Source organism: Homarus americanus, unplaced genomic scaffold (assembly GCF_018991925.1).
Source record: "Homarus americanus isolate GMGI-L3 unplaced genomic scaffold, GMGI_Hamer_2.0 scaffold4896, whole genome shotgun sequence".
Taxonomy (NCBI): domain Eukaryota; kingdom Metazoa; phylum Arthropoda; class Malacostraca; order Decapoda; family Nephropidae; genus Homarus; species Homarus americanus.
The window spans coordinates 3,183,889-3,209,381 of NW_024749657.1; the positions used below are offsets into that span (position 1 = coordinate 3,183,889).

General features: G+C 36.8%; 1 protein-coding gene across 5 annotated transcripts in view; it reads left to right on the plus strand.

The window, feature by feature from the left end:
- Nucleotides 1-18,237, plus strand: part of LOC121853628 (prohormone-4-like) — a 79,572-nt gene extending 61,335 nt beyond the window's left edge. For 3 of the 5 annotated variants that reach the window (XM_042347889.1, XM_042347891.1, XM_042347890.1), the window contains 3 exons: nt 13,271-13,405; nt 13,744-13,896; nt 15,044-18,237. In XM_042347889.1, coding sequence (XP_042203823.1) covers nt 13,271-13,405; nt 13,744-13,896; nt 15,044-15,237 — 482 coding nt within the window. In that variant the 3' untranslated portion in view covers nt 15,238-18,237. The remainder of the gene's footprint in view (nt 1-13,270; nt 13,406-13,743; nt 13,897-15,043) is intronic. The other 2 variants (XR_006086365.1, XR_006086364.1) reach the window with 2 other exon arrangements.
- The last annotated feature ends 7,256 nt before the right edge of the window (nt 18,238-25,493 follow it).

The window sequence follows — 25,493 nt, forward strand, 5'->3', positions numbered from 1 at the left end:
ACTCACAATCATTTCTACAAAACCCAGTACAGTAAAACTCTCCAAAACATTATATTATTCTGTAGCAAATTATTTTGTATTTGTTTATGATAATATGACCTGGGTTTTTTGTTTAAACTTAACTAAATCAGCAGAGGTTATTTTGTTTATTTTCCGTGTTCACTCGACGTCCACACCACCATCAGTTTACATCAGTTGGTGCTCATGACTACTACGTTTTCTATGACTACATTTAAACTCGCACCCACAACACGGCCTCGGGATTTACACTAAAACCTCACCTTTAGCTTGGATTGTGGGACGGTTAGGATAATGGATGGATATTTTAGGCTAGGACAGAATAGGGATTAGTTAGATTAGTTTAGTTAGGTTGCAGAGGAGAAGGGATTAGTGGTTCTGAGTGTGGGTTGTGTTTTTCAGCGGTGACTAGTCTATTTTTCATCCTCTGACGTAATGGCGGTCTAGTGGCTTGCCCTCCCTCCGACACAACCCATCATCCTCCGTTATCCTTCATCACTCTGTAGGATGTTTACAGAGTCCCTCAATGTTTTTGTTTACTGAGTCCCTTGATGCTTGTGTTTATAGAGTCCCTTAATGTTTGTGTTTATATTCAGTATCCTCTTAAAATTCTTTTGATTACATAAATTGATTCTGTAAACACAAACAAGGAATTCAATCTTACCTACACAAAAAAATAATAATTCACGTATCTTTAAATCTGGTTCAACTGTCGTGAAATATTTCTCACTATGTGTCACACCTGATCCGAACAATATTTCCCACTAAATGTCGTATTTCTCGTTTAATATTTCCCACTAAATCCCTCACCTGACGCTAGCAATATTTCTTAGAGATATCGCTGCCTGATCCCCCCTGTCACGGTTATTAAATTTATAAGGCGTTGAAGGAAACTTGCGATACCTCCTCCTCTTTTTCTTCTGCCCTCTCTTCCTCTTCCTGTTTCTCTTCTGTACCTTCTCCTCCTCCTCTTTCTCCTTTTTCTCTTCTGTACCTTCTTCCTCTTCCTGTTTCTCTTCTGTACCTTCTCCTCCTCCTCTTTCTCCTTTTTCTCTTCTGTACCTTCTTCCTCTTCCTCTCTTCTTTCTCTCTATCTTTCTCTTTTGTACCATCTTCCTCCTCCTCCTCCTCCTCTTATTCTTTCTTCTCTCCCTTCCTCCACCTCTTCCCTAATCACTTTATAAATCTGTGTGTGTTTGGTTAACCTTTAGTAGAGAGTGACCTTTGACCCCGAGGCGACAGTGTGTGTGTGTGTGTGTGTGTGTGTGTGTGTGTGTGTGTGTGCGTGTGTGTAGATTGTAAAAAACAGACATCAAACACAGTGTTATTCTCCCAGGTAATTAACAGCAGGTCTCACTATCTCTCTCAGGTGTCAGGTGTCGTGTGGCGTCACCTGTCACCTGAGATACACAAATGTCATTTTTCTCCCTCCCCCCTTATCTCCCTCCTGGGTGATGGTGAGAGACACTGAGACACTCCTGGGTGGTGTTCTCTCTCTCTCTCTCTTTCTCTCTCTTTCTCACACACTACACCCTCTCTACACCCGCTACACCTCCCTACACCCACTACATCTCCACTACACCCTTTCTACACCCACTACACCCTCCCTACACACCCACTACACCCTCCCTACACCCACTACACCTCCACTACACCCTCTCTACACCCACTACACCCTCCCTACACCCACTACACCTCCACTACACCCTCTACACACCCACTACACCCAGGGGTCAAGGTGTGGCATGTGCATTAGGGTGTAGGGGCTGCTAAGATAGGTAAACCATCTCGTGTTTACATTACATTAGCGGGTCTCTGCTTCTTTACCACACCCCCACGCCCCCCCACGCCTCCCCACGCCCACACTTCTCCTCGCGCCCTCTACACGCATCACCACGCCCATGCGCCTCTCACCAAGCTGCCCTGGTGACCTTTGTCATGCCTCGCCTCACCTTCCGTCCCCGCCTGGTGCTCCACACCTCTCACCACGCCCACACTCCTCACACCCACACGCCCCTTCACACACTCCCACACCCTTTCACACATGCCCACACACCCCCTTCACGCCAACACACCCCCCTCACACCCACATACCCACCTCACGCCCACACTCCTCACCACGCCCACACCCGCGATCTATCACTTTGCTGTCCGAATGACCTTTACATCACCTCACCCATCACCTCTCGTTGTCTTGGTGCTCACGTCCTTGCGGGTGATGTTGATGAATGCTGGTGAGACGCCTTGGTGGTGATCAGAGCTGAGGTTAAGACCGTGGTGATCTGTCCTGGTGAATGGTGGTGTGAGGACGTATCTAACTGGTTTTATAGATTAATAAGAAAAATATAACTGATATAACACGACATTAATGACAAAAGAACATCGAAACACAAGACAAAAACACATCGAAACAACAAAAAGAAAATAACATTGATAACATAACAAGAACAAACTAACACAGATAACATTACAATAACAAGATAACAGAGAACATAACAATAACAATATCACGCAAGATAACATAACAATAAGAACAAAAGAAACATATTGTGGCAAGACGCAAAATGAAAGAATATTATTATATTTTTCTCGCCAAAGTTTGTGCTATTCATGAGGCAGCTGTTGCATGTAGGAAAGATTACGGGGGCAAGCGCTGAGTTCTCCTCCTCCACCTTTTGTGTTAATGTACGCTGGAGGTGTGTCTGTGTGTGTGGAGTATTTGTCTTTTGTTTTTGTTTTAGTTATTTGTTTTCTTTATTTTGTGTGTTGGAGGATTATGGGAGTCTTTGTTTAATTCGTCTTTTGTTTCATTTAGGAATAATTACGGAGGTGATTTGGGGTTTTTTTTCTGTTTAATTTATTTATTCTTTTGTCTTTCTCACACTTTATTCTTTCGTTCTCTTCTTTTCTTTTCTCTCAGTAAAGAATATTACGGTAAAAGTGTTGAGATGTTTCCGGAATGTTGGAGTTAAGATTATGGCGCGGTAACTGTTGCTCTCTCTCTCTCTCTCTCTCTCTCTCTCTCTCTCTCTCAGCAGCTATCCTGGACTATTTTTGGTCAAATTTCGACTTACTGTTTATCATTATTTGTATACCTGTTCTGTCTATGTATATATGATAAACCAATATTAATTTATATACCGATTTCACTTAATATATATCTTTCTGTCTATCTATCTAACTTTATCTATCTAAAAATAATTAATTGTCAGAACTGAACTGAATATTTTTAAGCCACAGTGAGACTCTTCTGCCATAATCCATTCAACGGAAAGTGACATATTGAATTTACATACTGTGGTAGAGTTGTCAGTCACGGTACATTAAACACGAAACTGAGAAGAGGTGAGAAATTGACCATCGTAGTGGCTTTAGTGGGGAGGTTAGGCGTTTCAGTTGAGTTACGCCTCTAATTTGATGAGTTTTCTATGACAAACTCCATTAGCGTGACGTTGGCTGTTTTTGTTAATAAGATTTTGTTTTACAAGTTGAGATTTCATTAATGTTGTTTACATTGTTTGATTAAGTTCCAGTAAATATATTGTAAGTTAATTGCAGTTTAGTCGTGTATAGTTCAATCTAACTGGACGTAATTTATGTATAACTTAACCCAATGTTTATGTAACTTAATCTAACATAGAACTTAACCACACGACAAATGTATAACCTAACCTAACTTAACCAAATGTTCTTTTAACTTAATCTAACATAATGTATGACTTAATCAAACGTCTATATTAACTCCTTCAAACACATTTACTCTATTCTACTACCCTGCCAGAGTGAAGGGCTCGGGGCTCACCTCCACCACCTCAATTACCAACAAATAACAATTTACAAACTTTAAATTAGGTGATATTTATTTGCATATCATTAGCATAAAATAATGGTGTTGAGATAAATATTTGTAATCAGATGCCTGGATACTTACATAGCCAATTCTGAAATTAATTTAAGTTAGTCGATGTGGGGATGAACCTGACATTTCATTTATACGAAGTAGGTTCTGTTCAAGATGGCGATGATATTGCAATGAGACTCTACTGCAGTTAAGTGATGTTTTGTCTCGTACGAATCTCTGAGAAATTTTGCTGACTTAAGATGAAACACAAAAATGGCTTCTAAAGTACAATGACTCTCTAACTTAACTACATACGCTCACTGTCTTTTGTTAAGTGAAAGTATTTAGTTAAGTTAATTTTGAAGCCATTTTATTGTAAGTCAACCAGTTTTTATGTCTTTACTTAAGAGGAATATTTGTGTTACGAACTTTTGTGAATCCAGATTTTCCTCGTCCAGGTTTAGGAAAACAAATCCCTTCGTAATTTTTCGTGAAACTCAAACTTTGTGAGTATTTTTGTGGCCAAAAGTTTGGTGTGGGATGGCACAAGTAATTTTGGTGTTAAGTAAGTAGGCTTGGCGTAAAGTAAGTAGTTTAGATGTAAAGTAAGTAGTTTTGGCGTAAAGTAAAGTGGTTTAGGCGTAAAGTTAGTTATTTTGGCGTAAAGTAAAGTGGTTTAGGCGTAAAGTAAGTATTCTTGGCATTATATAAGTACTTTTGGGTTAAACAGATGTAGTATTTTTTGGTGTAATATAAATTATTTTGTCGAAATAAATGTAGTTTTTAGCGTAAAATAAGTAGTTTCGGCATAACAGAGATAATTTAGCCCTCAGAAGTAGTATGGGCGTAAAATGTAATGTAATGTTCTGAAGCCATCAACCATTACGTTCAGTTTAATTATTAATTCTCTCTCTCTCTTGCTGGTCTAACTTCAGTCTCTATTTTAGGAGTTTGGGGTTTTAGGAGTGAATTTAACTCAAACGTAATGTGTGTGGACCCCTTGGATATTATAATACCACATAAAAGCATTATTATACATAAACCTGTGAAATTATATAATATTCAGTCCCTTTAATTGCTCGATAAAGAAATATTGACGTAGATCGTTAAAAAATTAAAAGCTGTCATCAAAGAAGCGCCATTTATACTTCCTACAAGCAAATTCTTTTAAACGTCTCCAACAATTAAGCTCTTTTTAAAACATGTCCCTTGTTATTGAATGTCATGAGGTGCACGAAATACTGTTTCCATTTAAGCGACACTGAATTATTTATTTTCACTTGTGATGCATGAGGACTGTTTAAACCTTAGCAGCAAACACTGAGTTGAGTGCTGGCTGGGCAGGCACTGTGTACATTCACTCTATTGAACACTGCAACGCTGAAAGCAGTGTGTGTCCAGTAAATATTCTGAAATTTTACAAGGGCACAGTAGTGAAATATTAGATCGTGTTTACTTTAACCAATGGTAATTTTTAAAGGACAAACAGTTAAATGGCATGTTCTAAACAATAGCAACTCGTTTTCAAATATTAATCATTTGTTATATTTTTAGTGACACCGTAGTTTTATATTTTTTATTTATTTATTTGTTTATTTCTGTGTTGTCAAATACGTGATAAACTTGAAATATGGAACAGGGGATACAAACCAAAGTCGTAAATTAAAACATTGGAACACAACCTCGTGGACGCCATGACCACCACACAACCACTGTTGACCTGCTCGTGCTCGGATTTCCAGTATTTTACGGTTAATAGCCGGTAATGGCGCGGATGTAAAGGTAATTTGCTATTTATTATCGTCTCAAATGTAGTTTAAATATTTTCTTGAGCAAATTCGGTTGTATTTCGGGCTTGGTCGTTATTATAGACTGGATTGCGATGGCTCACGAGTATCGTACGTCTGACAGGGGTAAGGCTGGACTCTGTTATCGTACGTCAGGCAGGGATGAAGGGCCAGTTAGGTCGTAAATATTTACAAGAAGGAAATTGGAGTTTATTCATGTCCGGCTATATACTCGGGTCCGACCCTTTGTGTATTTATGTTACAGAGCTGAGGATGCATAGTTAGTGAACAAAATAATCATAGATAAATTAAACACGAAGCATCCTGACCTAAAGTAACCTGATCTTTCTACACCTACCGGCTGCCTACCATGACGGGGTTAACACGCGTATCATAACATAACTAAAAAAAAAAAAAAGACCATCGAACTAAACTTGATCTAAACAACTAACTTATCTTAATGAAGTTAACCTAACAACCAGGTTACCTAAATTACTTCTTTAACCCAACGTAACCAAATTTAACCACGTAATCAAATATAACCAGCGTAACATTGCCAGGTCTAATTTTATATAACTTATCTTATCTAATCTGACCAGCTAACCAAACTTTACTCAGCAAACTTGGTAATACATTTGATTCGCTCAAACTGGCCATATTACGACGATTTTTTTGTAGAAGGGAACTTTTTTTTTTTACTACCAAGAGAATCAGACGAGTGAGGTTTAGTGTCTGTCTGATATAATTTCACTTATGTCACTACAAGTAAACTAGTGGTGTGTGTGTGTCGCAGTAGCCACTCAAACTGTCAACATAGCGGACTTAACCTCGGTAGCCTGGTTAAGTTGTCAAAGTTAACGAAACTAATAAAGAAAAAAAGAGTGAATATTGTGAAGACAGGATCATATATTATTCATGAGGTAACAATATATATATATATATTTTATGTAGAAGGAAGTTATAATCAGGTTAGTTTAGTTGTAACCTTCACGCATACTCCTACCACTATCCTAACCATCCAATTCTAACAACTAAATTATCACAAATCTAACCATTTTAGTTTAACCTCACCTAACCAGCCTTAACTAACAACGAAACTAATTTTATCAAATTCCTGTAATTTAATCAATACTTAACCTAACAACCTAACCCAATCTTACCTAACGACGAAACCAACTGAACCTAACCTCACATAATATAGCTTACCTTAACAAGCCAAGCCAATCCAAGCCAAGCCAAGCCAAGCCAAGCCAGACCAAACCAAACGTTACCCAATTTAACGTAACCCAAGACAGTCTCGTGCGCTTTAAGGATTATTTATGACCCATCTGGTTCCATCCGGCTCTATAGTGGAAGTAAATTGAGAACCTGACCGTAACAGCCTCCGTATTCTTCCTTTGTACGCTGCCATACAACTTGTGACGTTAACTGTCGCTGTTATGCACTAAAGTTCTTATCAAGAATATTCGCCGTAAGTGAGTTGCGTCTTGTTGGTCGACTTAAACTACGAAATATAAGTCTTAGTTCGATGAAATAAATACCATAGAAATATTGAAAACTTTGGGTATAGATTTACATTAAGAATCTACCTGATCGCTAAACACAAGACTAAAACTTACGATTCATTTCCATAAATATTATTTACGTTAAATTTGTCAACTAACTTTTGTATTTTGGGTTAAGTTACTAAGGTGCTATTATTATGAGTAGTAGTAGTACGTAGTATCGTTATTAATACTACTATCATTATTATTACTAGAAAAACACTATGAAATTTTGTCAATGAAAGCTGGAACGCACTCGTCAAATGTTTATGTGAATTGAAATTAATTTTGTCGATTTAATTGTCTGTCAAATTACTCGTGTGAAAGGGAAAATCATTGAGCAATTACCATGTTAATGATGGCGCTGTGAGTGTTGTCAACATGAGGGTACAGCTGATTTACTTCACAGTGTTGGATGCGAACTGTATTCCCCTTTACACTGAGTAAGTCTGAGTTATTCTGAGTCAAACTGCCAGCCTCGGCAATGAACAGCGCCTGGCGTACACTTCGACCGATCACCAACATATCCTTTCGTAGATTTTTCTCCTAATTGGTGATAGGAAAACGTATTAGTTTGGGTAAAATATCCATCGAATCTTATAAAAGTCCCAATTCAAGTTTATATTTTGTATATTTGCCGTAGGATCTTGTTACCATACCTTAGCCAGGGAATTCGTGAGATTATTTACTGTGAAGAACCTCCCCGTGTGTGTGTGCGAATCAGTTTTTAAGTAAACACACAAGGATTAGTAATAGTTTACATGTTGTAATTCATGCTGTAAACGCTCAAGGACTTATATCAACATAATCTTCTTGTGTGTTGTATTATCGCCATGTTTTCTATGGAAATATTAATTTCAATACAAGTGTAATGTGAGAGGTAAAGCGTATCGTGGAAGATAAATATATGAATTTTGCCTCCCAACAACTATTTATCTTTATCTTTTCGCAAAGTGTAATTTGTCTTCATCTCTGTAACAGCTTCACGCAGTACACGCCTTAAAGAGTTTCCTGTACGATATATTTTCCCGCCCGCAAAGAACATCATGTACGATAAGTTTTCCGTCCTGTGCTTCTGTCTGTCTGCATTTCTAAAAACTCTTAACTGTCCTGCGATAATTTTACAGAACACGAAAAGATTCACCATATTTTTTTACATTTTTACCTGTGTGGATGTTTCAGATTTAGGAGCTTCAGTTGGCAGGGTCATTAAGCACGCAACACGTCGCTTAGTTTCTCACAACAGATAACTTATGAAGAAAATTTCCACTTATTAGGTTTACTGCTGTTCGTAACCTGCGCGTTTTCGGAATCGTTCAGTATTTGGTTCGCTGTAATGTTAGCTATTTAGGCTACATATAATAATAATAATAATATGATGATGATGATGATGATTCTAAGTTTGACAATAATGAAAACGGCACTAAATTGTCCAAATGGTGACACTGATGATATTGAAAACGGCGCCATATTGACACAAATTTAATTATTTCAAAACGTAATAGATGAAAATAGTTGATAATAATTGGCCTAAATAAATGATCACTTGTAATAATTTCATAAAAAATAGCCGGTACAGAAGTATACAGTTTTCAAGTTCACACTGCACAACTGTATATGGGACAAAAAGCTGTTCTACTACTACGCTCTGTTCAAATACATCATGAACCCTGTAAATAAAAACAAATTGAAGTAATAGATAATGATAATTATATACTCATAAGTAATAATAATAACAACAACAATAGTAAACATTATACTTAAATTAATAATGATGATAAAGAAAAGTTGTAAACATTAGAGGTTATCAGGCAATGTGGTGCCTATAGTTTACACACACTGCCGGTAGACGTCTCTTATTTAGTGTCTTAAATTGGGATGTGTTATTTAGCGCTCCTTATATATCTTATTTAGCGTCTCATCTTTCTTATTTAGCATCTCTTGTATCTCTCTTATTCATGTCTCTCCTCTCCCTTGTTTAGTATTATTTTCAATATTAGTCGTATTGCTGTAAGCTATTTGAATATAGAAATTACGTTGTGAAATAATATTATGATAGCAGTATTATCGTAACCTAACTTAACTTCCAAACACCTTCACCACACCACCACACCACACATCACCACACCATCACACCACACATCACCACACCATCACACCACACATCACCACACCATCACACCACACATCACCACACCATCACACCACACATCACCACACCATCACACCACACATCACCACACCATCACACCACACATCACCACACCATCACACCACACATCACCACACCATCACACCACACACACATTACTCGTCGTTCTTCACATAGGCGTTAACAATATTTCCAACCAACAGTTTATATCATAATAACGTAGAGCAACAGCCTCATTAGCTATATGATTCCACTCGCTTGTTAGTGGCAATGGATACTGGAAGGTTATATAAACAGGTCGTAACAGTAAAGGCTTATGTATCAAGTATATTTACAGTCACCTATGTGTGTTTATATACATTTTTTTACACAACGTCATGACCTAGGTTAACGTTGTAATCACAGTTAATGTAATAGCCAAGGTTATCGTTAGTCTCGGTTAATATAGACTTGGTTAACTTTTTAGCATCAGTCTCGGTTAACATCCTTGGTTAACTTTTTAGCGTCAGTCTCGGTTAACATCATCGTCTAGGTTCGCGTCATAGCCTCCTGTTAACACAATTAACTCCTAAGTAACACAAGGCAGCAATTTGCCTCGCTAAGTAACCATATTGCGTTGCTGAGCCATAGTTCTGACACCTAGCCATAATATTATTGCCCAGGTGACGACGTCAAATTGTGTAGTAAGGAAGACCGTCCGTTAACTCACCCCTTTCCTTTACCTGTCCAATTTACCTCATTTGTACACCTCCCTTACCTGTCCAATTAATGACCATGTTGTTTACGTCTTCTTAACACCTTCCTCGTTCTTCTGTTACAAAATAGAGTTGTTCCTAGACACCCTGGAAGCTGTTATTGAATAGTTAAAATTAATTGTTTGTGAGATCATTGAGTCACAGCTAATTAGGGACGAGGTGTACATTGGATTGTGATGTGTGTGTGTGTGTGTGTGTGTGTGTGTTTACTGCTCATTAACAGTAGTCCTTGAGATAGATAGATGCATTTATGGATAGATAATGGTAGATAAATAGTTATACGGATAGCAAAAAATATTCATAGATAAAAAATGAATAGATAGAAATATTATATGGAAGGGCGATAAGAAATTTACTTACATACATACATAGCAAGACGTAACGAAAAGAATATAGAAAGATAAATAAATTGATCTTAAGATAATAATAACCCGTATTGTTGTTGTCATCGGTGGGTAAAAATGTTCGTTGAGTGGCCACCAAAAAAAAAAATCCACCCTAAAGACGGGGAAAATAATATAAAAAAACTGGGCGTCGTCTAGTATTATTCTTTTCCTCACATCAGTCTATTTTTTCCTCGGCTATTATTTATTTTCCTCGTGTCTTTATTTTTCTCTTCTCTTATCCCTTCGTTTATTTATTTTCCTCCTCTTTTTGTCTCTCCGTTAGTTTTTTTTTTAACACAGTGAATTTAACCTTATTTCATATTCCTGTGTGCTGAAGGAAAATATACCAACTAGGGTAATAGTGGCCTGGAGGGAGAGAAGGAGGCTGGTCTGGTCTGGCTTCACTATTTGAATATCATTGAAATATAAATATGATAAGATTGGTAAAAATGGTGCCTTTGTTATAACGTGAAATGTATCTGTTATATTGGTAAGAATTGGTGTCGTTTATGGTAAAAAAAAAAATTATGATGACTTAATGACAGCCTTAGCTATTTAAAGCGTCATTTATATTAAGACATTTTGTAAGGTAGAAGATGAAGAGTTAGTGGTATTATTTCTTGAGGACATGTGTGTCAGGTGTGTATCTCAGGTGTGTAATATAGTGTTTGAGGATGAGGAGTATATTGTCACCTTGACCGCGGCACACCTCTGTAATCTCTCTTTACGGTCTCGTTACGACAACTTGTGACACCCCCTACGATCATTCCGGTAACTGTTATGGCGGAGGGTTACGTCTGTGACTAGAAAATAAAGGAACGAAGTGAGAGCTGTAAATGAAAGAACCTTAATTGGTTGTAAACAAAAGAGGATCAGAAAACTAAAAATGAAACGATCGTACGTGATTATAAATTAATAAACTTTGGAGAATATATAGACGAAAGAATCTTTATTAAGTATAAATAGAAGAGCATCAGTAAACTATAAGTAATCGAAAACAAAATGTAAACAAATGAGCATCATATTTAAACCACCCAGCTTACCACACCCCTCACCTCACCCAGTTACCACGCCCCTCACCTCACCCAGTTACCACGCCCATCCACCTCATCCACCCACCACGCCCGCCCACCTCACCCACCACACCCGCCCACCTCGCTCAACACACGCAGGGAGCAACACCCTCGGCTCTAATAAACTGTATCGATTCAAGGCTGACCTGTCACACCTGCCCCCCTCTCTCTCTCTCTCTCTCTCTCTCTCTCTCAGAATAATCGACATTTTTAATATAAAGAATATTCATTTATTAAAATATACCTACATTATCTATATACATGCTGAACTGTATACCTGTATTGTGTCTATACATGCCAATATATTTTTATGACAACTTTACTGACTATATATATAACAATCGATCATGATGTGTTCACCTGTGTTTGTTTTGCTTGTTTGTTTGTTTTCACACTCTTGTTCCTGATATACATAGAACAAAAATAGTTAGTTGTTGTTTATCAAAGCCTTTTAGGTTTATAATAATGCTTTCACCTTTGTACAGTAGGATCACCTAAAGATTAGCCCTCCCAGCATATATCACCTTAAAATTAACTACCCTATTCTAACATAACTACGTAATGTAATTTAACCTAACCAAGCCCAACCTGTCACTAATCTAAACTAACCCAAGCTAACATAACTTTAACTTAACTTAATGCTAATCCAACCAAATCCAATGTTAACCTAACTTAACCTAACCCTCTCTCCCAGATGGTAAGTCTCGGGTGTTTGTGTTTACCCACCGTTGTGTTGGTATTAATGAGTGTGTCAGTACTGTTGGCAGCTCTGTCGTCTAGTCAAGGGTAGGACGACTCCTCAGGGGGGCTGCCTGACAAATAGCGCCCAGCATGGTGCTCTCAACCCACCTGACAGCCGGGTAATGTTGACAGATGTGAAGGCAGTGTGCTGGGGTCAGGGGCTGAAGTACAGTACAGTTGGTAACACTGGATTATGGCATCGGTAACAAATGTAGGGTTGGTAATACTTGCTTAAGATTGGTAACTGTATTATGACATTGGTAACACTGTATTGTGGGGTTGGTAACACTGTATATTGTGGCAACCTGTGGTGCAAGGTCAGCAAAATGGGCACGTTTCTGTATGTCATTTGCCTCTGTCTGCCAGGCAATATTTGGGAACCTGGATATTAATCGATTTGCAGATAGTGTGCCGAAGTAATGATTCGCCAGTGTAGTTGGCGAGTTGTCCGGTCATCTCGGATTATTCCTTGACACTTAGGGTGTGGTTGTTGTATTGGCGACATCTTCTACACGTTAAGCAGATTTTTATTATCATGGTGGGTTTGGCAGTACTGTATAGTGAGGTTGGTAACACTATATTGTGAGGTTGGTAACACTATATTGTGGGGTTGGTAACACTATATTGTGGGGTTGGTAACACTATATTGTGGGGTTGGTAACACTATATTGTGGGGTTGGTAACACTATATTGTGGGGTTGGTAACACTATATTGTGAGGTTGGTAACACTATATTGTGGGTTGGTAACACTATATTGTGGTAACACTATATTGTGAGGTTGGTAACACTATATTGTGGGGTTGGTAACACTATAGTGTGGGGTTGGTAACACTATAGTGTGGGGTTGGTAACACTATATTGTGGGGTTGGTAACACTATATTGTGGGGTTGGTAACACTATATTGTGGGGTTGGTAACACTATATTGTGGGGTTGGTAACACTGAAACTAACCCACAGTCTCTCTCCCACAGTTGAGCGAGACTGCATGGCCTACGAACCCTTCAGGTGTCCTGGAGGTGAGGTGTGCATCTCCATCCAGTACCTGTGTGACGGCGCCCCCGACTGTCCTGATGGCTACGACGAGAACCCACGACTCTGTACTGCAGGTCAGTGTCTGTCCCTGTGTCTTTGATGTCGGTGATGGACTCACAGTGAAGTAAATAATATACTATAGCAGTCTGTTTTATATATGGTACAGTAAGAACCGATTAACTGGTACAGCATATATAGGAATCACTAACTGTTAACTGTATTACAGCCAGTAGGAGGCACTAACTGTACCATAGACTTACAACCAATATAAGATGCTAACTGTTGCCTCTATTACAATCAGTAAAGTGCACTAACTGTTAACTGTATGGGGCTCTGTTAACTATATTACAGCCAGTAGGAGGCACTAATTGTTACAACCAGTAGAAGACACTAACTGTTGACTGTATTACAGCCAAGCGTCCACCAGTAGAGGAGACAGCATCCTTCCTGCAGTCACTCCTAGCCTCACACGGCCCCAACTACCTGGAAAAGCTGTTCGGTACCAAGGCTCGTAATGCTCTCAAGCCCCTGGGAGGCGTTGAGGCAGTAGCTGTCGCCCTCTCAGGTCAGTGTGTAAAAGTTTTTCTCCTCTCAGACAAGTGTATGAACGTTTTCTCAGGGTTTGGTAGTGAATTTGTGGTAAAATAAAAAATATATATTAAAATGGGGAACTTATTTGTTAAGATTAAAGGTTTGAGATAAGAATTTCTGGTGTATTTGAATATTCACTTCAAACTATGAATTTTTTCTTAAATAAATAAATTGCCTCTGTAGGTCTAACTAGACATTTACAAGTGATGAGTACAGTGCTATGTGTTATGAATTCACAGTTTTGTATAGAATTCTTTAAAGACTGTGTTCTTCCATCAGAGTCACAGGTTTTTGGTACTGTATAAATTTCTGAAGGTCTGGGCTTAGGTTACTGTATGAAACTGTTTTGATTTTTGGGTTACAATTACTGGAATTTCTGACGTTTATTGGTTTGATCTTATGATTTACTTTGTTTTGGTGACTGTACATAATTGTATGACTTTGGGGTTTAAACTATTAGAGTTTTACACTTAATGTACTGTAATATATTGTGGAACAAGAATGTTCATATTATTTTTGTTTGGTTGATATAGATTACAGTACAATATAGCTAAAGCTTCTTGGACTTTTGGCTTGAAATACATGAGTTTTGATGGTGAAGTTCATAAATTTAAATTTTATATAAATTAATTATTTTTCTTTCTTAAAAATTAAGTTATTAGGTCTTGGGTTTTGTCTTTAATTTCTTTACTTTGGTCTAAAACCTTTTTTTATTGGTTTTTACTTGAAATTTTAAAGTTTGTTAATATTATCACACGTCCTTAAACCTCTTGGATTGGGGCTAAAAGTTCCTTATAAATCCTGTTATCTTGTTTAAATTCCTGATTATTATTCAATAGAAAAGTTATTAGTTGATATAGTTATAAAAATTTAGAGGGATGTGTCTAATAAAGGCTCTTAAGTTATTTTTTTATGTAGATATATTATTGTTATACTGTACTTAGTCTCTCTCTCTCTCTCTCTCTCTCTCTCTCTCTCTCTCTCTCTCTCTCTCTCAAAAGTGGTATAACTTGATGCATCTTTTCACTTACATAACCTTATTTAAGACTTTTCAGAGTCACAGACCACTGATGATTTCATTGACAATATACAGTATATTTCACCTTCCTTGTTATTTACAGAGTCGCAAACCATTGATGACTTTGGTGACACTCTTCACCTGCTGCGATCCGACGTGGAGCACCTTCGTTCTGTCTTCATGGCAGTGGAGAACGGAGACATCGGCATGCTGAAGTCCCTCGGCATCAAGGACTCTGAACTCGGAGACGTCAAGTTCTTCTTGGAGAAGCTGGTCAACACCGGCTTCCTCGACTAAGAAGTCAAAGCCACAAGTCTAGGACAGGAGGAGAAGGAGCAGGAAGTAAAGAGAATGGCAAAGAGGTATTCCAGAAGGCATAATGAAGCCAATTTTGAAAGTCCGTGACAGAGACTGAAGAAGAGATAAACAAAAAGAGTAAGAAATGGCAAAGCTCAAGAATTTATACAAGGATGAAGGATGTAAATTTATAAAGGAATAAAAGTTGGTATGGTACTGTAGTGGACACAGTAGTAACCAGAGAAGATAAGGCGACAGGCATGATACAAGACACATGAGGTCTGATATTGGGAAGCTGGCAGAGAATAAGCATATTTTTCCAATAATCTCCTAATCACCAAGAAAACTATTCTAATACAAGTATTATATTAGGGGTGACGTAATACTCTTGTGATGACTAGTACTGTAGCTCACCAATACAAGTTATGGTCACCTGTAGTTGGCATTTTGTGAGAGTTAGTAGTGTTATGTTATTGTTTGGATTCTATATCATAGATAACAGCCACGAATAGACTTAATTATCCTTAAGTTAGTGTATAGCACGTTTACCTATCTAATCACCTAATTATTATATATATTTTTGTGAATATGTAATAAGCTTATTTTTTTTGTCAGCATCCACTAAATTTAAGTGTAGAAATTTCTCAAAATATTTTCTGTGATAATGTTTATTTGAGAGACCAGCGACCACTGTTTTGTGTACAGAGAGAAGGACTGACTGACTCTCAGCTGTGAAGGTTTCAGAAAAATCTGAGCCCAAAATTTCTTTTTAACTTTGGCCTTCTTGCTGTGGAGATATTTTTGCAACTCTGATAATATATTTTCAAAATTTAATTGTCAAAATTTTATACTTTTAGAAATTTTTTGTTATTAGATGTTGAACAACTGCATTCTCTTTGAAATTTGGAGCTTGTGAATTGACTCAAGAGTAACTATTGTGTGTCAAGATTTAAAATTCTAGATTAGCTGAATTGTTGAGTATTGTGAAAGGTGATCCTCAGCTTTGAGCTTCTCTTAAGGAGGATCTTTGTTTAACTGTATATGTACCTTGGAAGTTGATTGCATCTTTTACCAATATTCCTCAGAACTTGATCAGTACATTAGCTAACATTCCATAGTAGTTGGTCGAGTCATCGCCAACATTCTTCAGGTGTTGGTCGAGTCATCGCCAACATTCTTCAGGTGTTGGTAGAGTCATCGCCAACATTCTTCAGGTGTTGGTCGAGTCATCGCCAACATTCTTCAGATGTTAGTTTAGTTCATCAATCTTCCTTGGAGTTTGGGCGAACATTTTTGAGTGTTATGGTAGGCACGAGAGTTTATCTGCTTCACCCTGATGTTCACCTTCATCATTGTGTTTAGTCGTGTTTCGTCCAGTGTTTGAGGTTGTCTGGCTAGGTGTTGTTGGGGAATTGGAATATTTACATGTTTACAATGTGGATAGAAATAGTAATGTTGTTATTTTAGATCAGCTGTTATACCTACTAATGTTTACAATATAACAGTTATCAATGTCTGTAAGATTTACCATAATATTTGTAAGAACTAATGGGAAGATTAAGAACATTACATCAAATATCAGATTTTAAAGGTTCATAGTAAGATATTTTAATTTGAATGCTTTATTCTAAATATTATCAACATCAGTTAGTAGTTTAAGGTGCTACAGTAAAAACAAATATAATTTGTTAATTTTGTGTATTGAAATACGTACAGTATTAGTGTGAGTAAAGATGAACCAGGACAATCACTCATATTACTGCAGGTGTGGACTGTTATGTACCTGCATGACATTATTTTAGAGTTAAACTAAAGGGTGTTAGGTGCCACTGGTAACAACCCGTTACTTGCTCACTAACAGCTCGTGAGAGACCACCTCCAATCACACCTCTTGTATACATGCAGACTACAAACTGCACAGTGCACAAACTTGTTTTTTGTCATTTATTTAAGAGTTATTATTCTGTAAAGCAAATCCTCAAGTATTTCTAACATATGTGAGTCAATGAACATGAAACTTCTAAAATCTATTAATAATGAAGACCATCACCAAGACCACCCTGTGAGTCAACCTCAAAATACACTATCTTGCAAAAGTAAAACCTCTCCTGTTGGTTCCTTGTGACACGCTGATCTACCTGACAACCTCTCTCATTAATATGTGATATGTTCTGTCTTCTCTGCATGCATGATGCTGTGCTTAAATAAATGTACAGATGCACAAATATGATGTTTTCTGGGCGTGTTATGTTAGTGTAGAGGGCAATAATTACGATATTGTTTATTTTCTCTCTCCGAGCATGCCCTGACCACACCCACCATGCCCTGACCACACCCACCATGCCCTGTCCACACCCATCATGCCCTGACCACACCCACCATGTCTGCGGCACCCACCTCTCAACAGCCCTCGGCAGGTACCTTCTGGCTGGCTGGGTCCAGGCCTCGTGGGCCACCACCACATACTTGAATATTTGACACATTTTCAAATATCTTCTATAGCTTACTCAGATTTGGTTGTATAAAAAGGACATAATTTTAATATAAGAAGTTTAATCAAGGTACTGTACTAAGTTAGTGCAAAGAGCATGTCAACAGCACTAGTGTTGGTGAGTGTAAAGGTGATGGGGTGGACCCAGCTGGCAGGGCTGGGTAACCCCCGGAGGCTGCCAACATTACCACGAACTTTACTCTGGGGCTGCCAAGTTGTTGCCTGTGTTTGTGTCTGACGACGTCTGACTGTAGTGGAGTGTTGTAACTGAGTGTTGAGATAATAAAGCAACAGATGACTGTGTCTGAGCGTTCTTAATGTCGTGAATAATTCTGTCTGGGTTATAACATGGTGGATGATGTTAAGAATTTGTCTTTACTGTACTGTACTTCTAAAACTCTTGTTGTACACTACCACAGGGACTAATGTTGTTATCTAACACCTGGATTAATTTGAGATGAGGAAATGTTCCCCAAGAGTAAGACTATTTAATAAAAGTATAATTTAAATAAGTTTCATGATGAGAATGAATGAATCCACTGGTAAGCAGATTACTGTACAGTACTATACAGGTGTCCAGCAATACACTCAAATACATTTCTAAACATCACTTTTAAACCATACAATATTTGCTCTCCCTAATCAGGATCAAGGAAGCTGCATTCTTTAGTTAAATACAAAACAAATGCATATAATGTTTGCAATACATTATATATAACGTGTGCTTTACTGAACAGACTACGAACTTGAAAACAACAAGTACAGTATTGACTCATCACAGGAAGTAAACCTTCAATATATTTCAGCCATTACTCTTAAGTCTGAAAAAAAATAAAAAACCTTAATACTCCACCAAAGGCCGATGAACAGAGGTGAGTTGCAACTTGAACACCAGCCTTGAGGATAACTTGCAGACAGCACCAATGTACACACTCGCCTGAGGAAGATGAACAATTTTAAGAGAAAGTTAGTACCAAGGAATATGTTGGATACTTTATATGGATTTTTAAGTGTGTGATAATTAGGAATTTTCTTTGTAAACATAACAAAAACTTAATACATCAGGAAGAACAACTCAAGAACAGATAAGAACTTGAATAAGAACAGATAAGAAAAATACTATATAATTTAAAATTTCAAAAGCCAAAACTCACGTAAGATGGATTAATTTAGCAAAAAAGTAATGATAAACCGCAGTATTAAACCACACCAGGAAGGAATATGAAACAAACTTACGAAGAGCAGGAAACCAACAGCCAACACAACGCCGTGAGTTACAGAGGAAATATATGGTAGTGTCAGGACTGTGGGGTACGGGTTATTGGGTTCACACTCGGGATGGGATGGAGAAAGGAAACTCACAATATGCTCTCTGCATACATATTGTATTGGATGTACAGTGCAGCTTGGTGCTGGGAAGTGGCAGCGTGGTTACAAGCGTGATGTAGAGAGAGCTGGTTGGTGAGGATGCTCAGAGGAGGACCAGCTTGTGGGTCGCCATGCTCGCCGGCGGGAGCGAGGGCCGCCAGGCATGGAGGAGGAGGTGTTGCTTGCTGGTTGGTGTAGGTAGAAAGAGAGAGGTAGGTTACCACGAGGTCAGGTCTTATAGAGCGGAGGTAGGCGTGGCTTAATAGTTGACCTCCGTCATGTAAGGCGGCGCTGGTTGACCTAGACCACGAGGCATACACTGGGGAATTCGCGGGGTCGGCTACTCAGCGACAAGCGTTTGTAGGGGAGGAATCCACTACAGGACAACTATCAAATATGGCGATATTTGGCTAATATCCTGTTGAAACATAACCATTGGTGTATTGAAACAACTACCGGGATGAAACATCATAATGGGAAGCTGTGTTGGTTTGGGACAGTAAACATCTTATATAATCTACTATGACAAAAGTTAACTTACCTTCCCTCCCCATCTCTAATGCGGCACACACCTGTTTTGATTCGGCTAAAAATAAAGTTCCAATATTTCTATAAGTACTTTATATCCCATGGGTTATGGTTTAATACCTATATGTCGTCGATAAAGCCCAAGAGGACACATATTTAAGTAAGTTGGATTAAATTGTACAAAATATGGTAGGTTTTTAATATGTGGTGTGCCGACATTTGCTCATAAGACAAATACTGACAACATTAATGGAAAGGAAGACCTGCTCACATTTTTTTTTTGCAAATCACAATTTATAAAAAAAACTATAAATTGTGTTAAAATTTTTACCATATGTTTTATAATTTGTATTGGCAACTCATAATGGATAAAAATGTCACAATGTATTAAAATTATAACTACCCCAATCGGATGCAGTGCCCTATTGCTGCTAGGTTAGGTTACGTCACGTTACGTTAGTTTGGTTTAGGTTAGGTTAGGTTAGGTTAGGTTTAGGTTAGGTTACGTCTTTATATTGTTTTTATAAATTGTGATTTGAAAATAATTTTTTAATAAGTCGTGAGCATCTGCCTTCCTTCCCATTAATGTTGTGAGCCTTTCTCATGAGCAAATGTCATGGAACTGCGTAATGTCCTTTTCTTTCATAAACTTTTTTTTTATGGGGATTAACCCACTTTGTGCAAGGCTAAGGAAATCTAACCCATCTTCTTATGGTTGTTGTGATTAATAATTAAACATTCCTGTACATGATATTTTTAATGTAGTTGATAATTCCGGCCAAAACTTCCTCATTATTTATCAATGTTTTATTTACTAAACAATCATGTGTTAATTGTATACCTGTTGTCTACTATGATCACCTGACAGCAGGACAGGTAGGGAACCACTAGGACGGAGTTAAATATGCTTACATTATTGTGAATTTTGCTTTTAATAAGAAAATATTTTCGGATTTATTAAGAGTCTTACAATATGGGTTATATACAAAACTAATTCGTGTAATTTTAACTATAATGTTTATTTGTATTATATTATTTAGAATAAACAACACTATATTCTCTGTTACATAACCCGGTATTGGTAGCCAAGACAACACAACAGTCAGTTTAAAGGTGATATTGAAGGTCTTTAATGCTCCTGAAAACAATGGGATTATCTTCCGAGATTTATAAGGATTTTGTGAGTATCATTAAGAATATATTTGTTGCTGTTATGCGAACACTGGAACGATGCAGCGTAGAAAATATGGATTGTGTTTACGTCAATAGGCAGACAAGATCACCTGAGAGGCGAACCAACAGGTGAGTGAAAGTATACTTAGTTTATAGTAAGGTGTTGTGATAGACAACTGGGTGACTGATGGCTACCACATCCTGTACTCGGTAAATATTCGTCCATTGGCTGTCCTCAGGTTTTGGAACGAGAATATTTCATATTATTCATTTTTTCTCCATTTTTCAGTGTTATACTTCATCTGTCCATCATTTATTTTGCAAATTAGCGTTTTTTGCAAAAATGTGAACATTTTCATTTTTAACCGAAACGGTATTTTTATAGTAGTTAACACAACATTCCTCCCAAAATCTATTATCACATTCAAAAAGACGTTTAATTTTAAGATAATTTTTTATATTACATTACCGTCGGAAACGTATAATAACGGGGATAGCACCTGCCAAATCTTTCTCTATTTAATTCCATTTATCTTCTCTTCATAAATCGTTATGCACATGGGTCAGGTTAGGTTTGGTTAGGTTGCTGGAGGAGGTCTGAGCTTCGGTTAGGTTGGGTCAGGTCAGGTCAGGTCAGGTCAGGTTAGAAACAGGCAGCCGAGGGGGCCGCTATAGGACTGACTTCCTGGATTAATTGCAGAACAGTGAATTGCAGGTAACTCTCTCCCTATAAGTTTGCTAGTTATTGAAGTTCTTTTCTTCATCTGGAGATTTAATTCATGGTACAATATTGTCTGGGGTTTCAGGTGCAATAAAGTCAACACCCTGCATAGTCCCCTTGGCAGGACATAATGATCCTTGATGCTGGGGCTTAGTACATAAAACTGTATAATATAAAGCAATAGGGGTAAATGAGATGGGTGTCACTGGGTCTTGTTGTGGATTAAATCATAAAATTATTCTGAATTTGAATGCTAGTTGTGAGTCAAAGTGTTTTACAGAGGATATGGTGGCCCTAGTGGGAGCTCTGGTGGTGGCCCTGGTGGAAGCCCTGGTAAGGACTCTGGCTGGGGCCCTGGGATGCTGTATCATGGACCAAGTGGATATATCTTCAGCAACAGGTCAGTGGCCAACTTGTCTTATGACTTTTCCTCAAAGAATTAGTTAAGGTAATCCACTAAATCATCAGGATAAGTCCATTTGGATTTGGTTGCAAATTTTGGTCATAAACACTATAATATCTCCATTAGCCAGAATCCTTCTTAGTTGGAACTTTCCGATACCCGGAAGAGAAATTTGTTCATAATTTTCCTGAAAATTCACAGTCTGGATATACTGCTCTTTAGTGGTCACTTAATACAGTACTAGGTTTTTCTTAACTTAAGGTTGCTGCCACCAGACCACAGGACAGTATGTGTAGTGTTCTTTAGGTAGCTGGCAAAGCAATCCAGGCACTGTGAGTTCATGTTTTTCATTAATCAAGTTGAAAGTGGAAGGAACGGTGAAATACCAACTAGTATTCTTATGGCACTTTATCTTAGTTATTAAAAATGTTGACCTTAATTAGTTAAACCAGATAAATTTCAATTCTGTTAAAAAAGTTTATTTTGGGCGAAAAATTACCAAGGTGTAAGACTTACCTTTTCGACAGTTTTGGCCCAAAAATTAGATTTCGTTAAAAATCACATTACAAGTAATCCAGAGCATGCTGATTTCGATTATATGGTCCACGATTCAATTGCGGGGTAATTAGTGGCTGTAAGGATTCTTGAATCCTTACACTGTTCTTGGCTATTTGTCACATGGGATAACAATGTGTTTTAATCTCACGCCAAGGTACATAAGATATTTTCATTGGAGTATAGTTTATGGATCAACCCCAACACTTCACATATGTCTGATTCATTTATTTTTTCCCAGATCACTGTTCTCATATATTTTCACCTGATACCTGAGGTAGCTATGTTTACTAATCGTACACATATGTGTACTCCTGAATGTGCTGCTTAATCAAAAATGGATTTGTTCAAAATTTCAGTACAGGTACTCCTGAACGTGCTGCTTAAGGATCTGTTAACCAAAATTTGATATCTTGATTATAACTTGTTCAAATGGCTTTTAGAAAATGTTCAAATGATTTTTAGAATATTTTAATTACTGCAATGCTAATTACCGCCAATTACGGTTTTCGAGGTCATTTCTTGGTGCTTGTGTATTATTCGATGTACTTAAATAGTTAGCACATTAAATTTAATTCAAGAGAAACGTATTTTTTGCCAAAAATCCATTGGTAGACTTCACAATTTTTGCTTACGGCCAAAATGATTTGTTCAAAATTTCAAAGTAAGGTACTCCTGAACGCGCTGCTTAGATTCATTAACCAAAATTTGATATCTTATTATAACTTGTTAAAATGGCTTTTAAAAACAAACAAATGATTTAGAATATTTTAAATTATTGTATAATTACTCGCCACTTATGGTTTTCCATCAATATTTCTTCTGGTGTCAGTATTATTCTGATGTACTCAATAATAGGCACATTAATTAAGTTCAGAGAAAACGCATTTTTAACAAAAACTTTACACTATACTATACCTGCCATTTTGCCAAAATGATCGTCTCAAAATTTCAGTATAGGACCTTGAACGTGCTTTAACGATCTGTTAACCAAAATTAGATATCTTGATTATAACTTGTCCAAATGGCTTTGAAAATACCAAATGATTTTAGAATATTTAATTCACTTTTGCAATGCTAATTACTACCACTTACGGGTTTTCGAGGTTTTCTTTGAGCTAGTATTATTCTGATACTTAAATAAGAAAGGCACACTAAATTTCAGTTCAGGAGAAAAACGTCTTGGCCAAAAATCCTTTAAGAATAGACTTCAAATTTTTATTATTTCGGCCAAAAAATGGATTGTGTCACCTCAAAATTCTTGAACGTTATTATGATCTGTTAACCAAAATTTGATATCTGATTAACTTGTTCAATGGCTTTTAGAAAATATTCAAATGACTTTTTAATATTTTAACATTTTTGCAATGCTAATTACTGCCACTACGGGTTTTCGAGATCATTTCTTGGTGCCAGTATTATTCGATGTACTTAAATAGTTAAATATCATAAATTTTAGTTCAGAGAGAAAAACGTATTTTGGCCAAAAACTCTTTAAGGCTATATATAGACTCTACAATTTTGTCATTTTCGTCAAAAATGACTGTAAATTCAAAATTTCAGTATAGGCAACTCCTGAACGTTGCTTAAAGGATCTGTTAACCAAAAAAATTTGACATCTGATTATAACTTGTTCAATGGCTTTAGAAATACTTCGATTTTAGAATATTTAATTACTTTGCAATGCTAATTACTCGACACTTACGGCTTGAGGTCATTTCTGGTGCTTGTGTATTATTCTGATGTACTTAAATAGTTAGCACAAAATTTTAGTTCGAGAGAAAACGATGGCCAAAAACTTTAACGCTATAGACTACAATTTTTATCATTTTTGCCAAAAAATGGATTGTGTCAAAATTTCAGCATAGGCACTTGAACGTATGATCTCATAACCAAAATTTGATATCTTGATTATAACTTGTTCAAATGGTTTAAAAAAATGTTCAAATGATTTTAGAATATTTACCATTTTTGTAATGCTAATTACTCGCCAACTATGGGTTTTCGAGGTCATTTCTTGGTGCCAGGTATTATTCTGATGTACTTAAATAGTTAGGCAACATTAAATTTTAGTTCAGAGAGAAAATGTATTTTGGCCAAAACTTTAAGGCTATAGACTTACAATTTTGTCATTTTCGGCCAAAAATGGATTTTGTCCAAAATTTCAGTATAGGTAATCTGAATGTGCTGCTTATGATCTGTTACAACCAAAATTTGATATCTTGATTATAACTTGTTCAAATGGCTTTAGAATGTTCAATTATTTTATATTTAATTATTTGCAATGCTAATACTTCTACTTATGGGTACTTGAGGCATTTCTGGTGCTTGCAGTATTATTCGATGTACTTAAATAGTTAGGCACATTAAATTTAGTTCAGAGAGAAACGCATTTTTGCCAAAACTTTTAAGTTATATATAGACTACAATTTTACGGCCACAAAATGATTGTGTCCAAAATTTCAGCATAGGCACTCCTGACAACGCTGTTTATGACTAAGTTAACCAAAATTTGATATCTTGATTATAATTTATTAAAAATGTTAATTAGAAATGTTCAAATGATTTTAGAATATTAATATTAATGCTAATTACCCACTTATGGGTTGAGGTCATTTCTTGTGCCAGTATTATTCTGGATACTTAAATAGCTAGCACATTAAAATTTAGTCAGAGAAAACGTATTTTTGGCCAAACTTTTAAGGCTATATTACAATTTGCCATTGCCAAAACGGATTTTTTCAAAACTCAGATAGGTACTGAATGCTGCTGCTTACGATCTGTTAACCAAAATTCTGATATCTTAGATTATAACTCAAAATGATTAAAAATGTTCAAATGATTTAATATTTAATTACTTTTGGTAATGCTAATTACTCACACTTATGGGTTTTCAAGATAATATCTTTTTGGTATATTATTCTGAACTTAAATAGTTAGCACAATAAATTTTAGTTCAGAGAGAAAACGTATTTTTAAGCCAAAAAATCTTACACATAGACTTCATAATTTTTTAT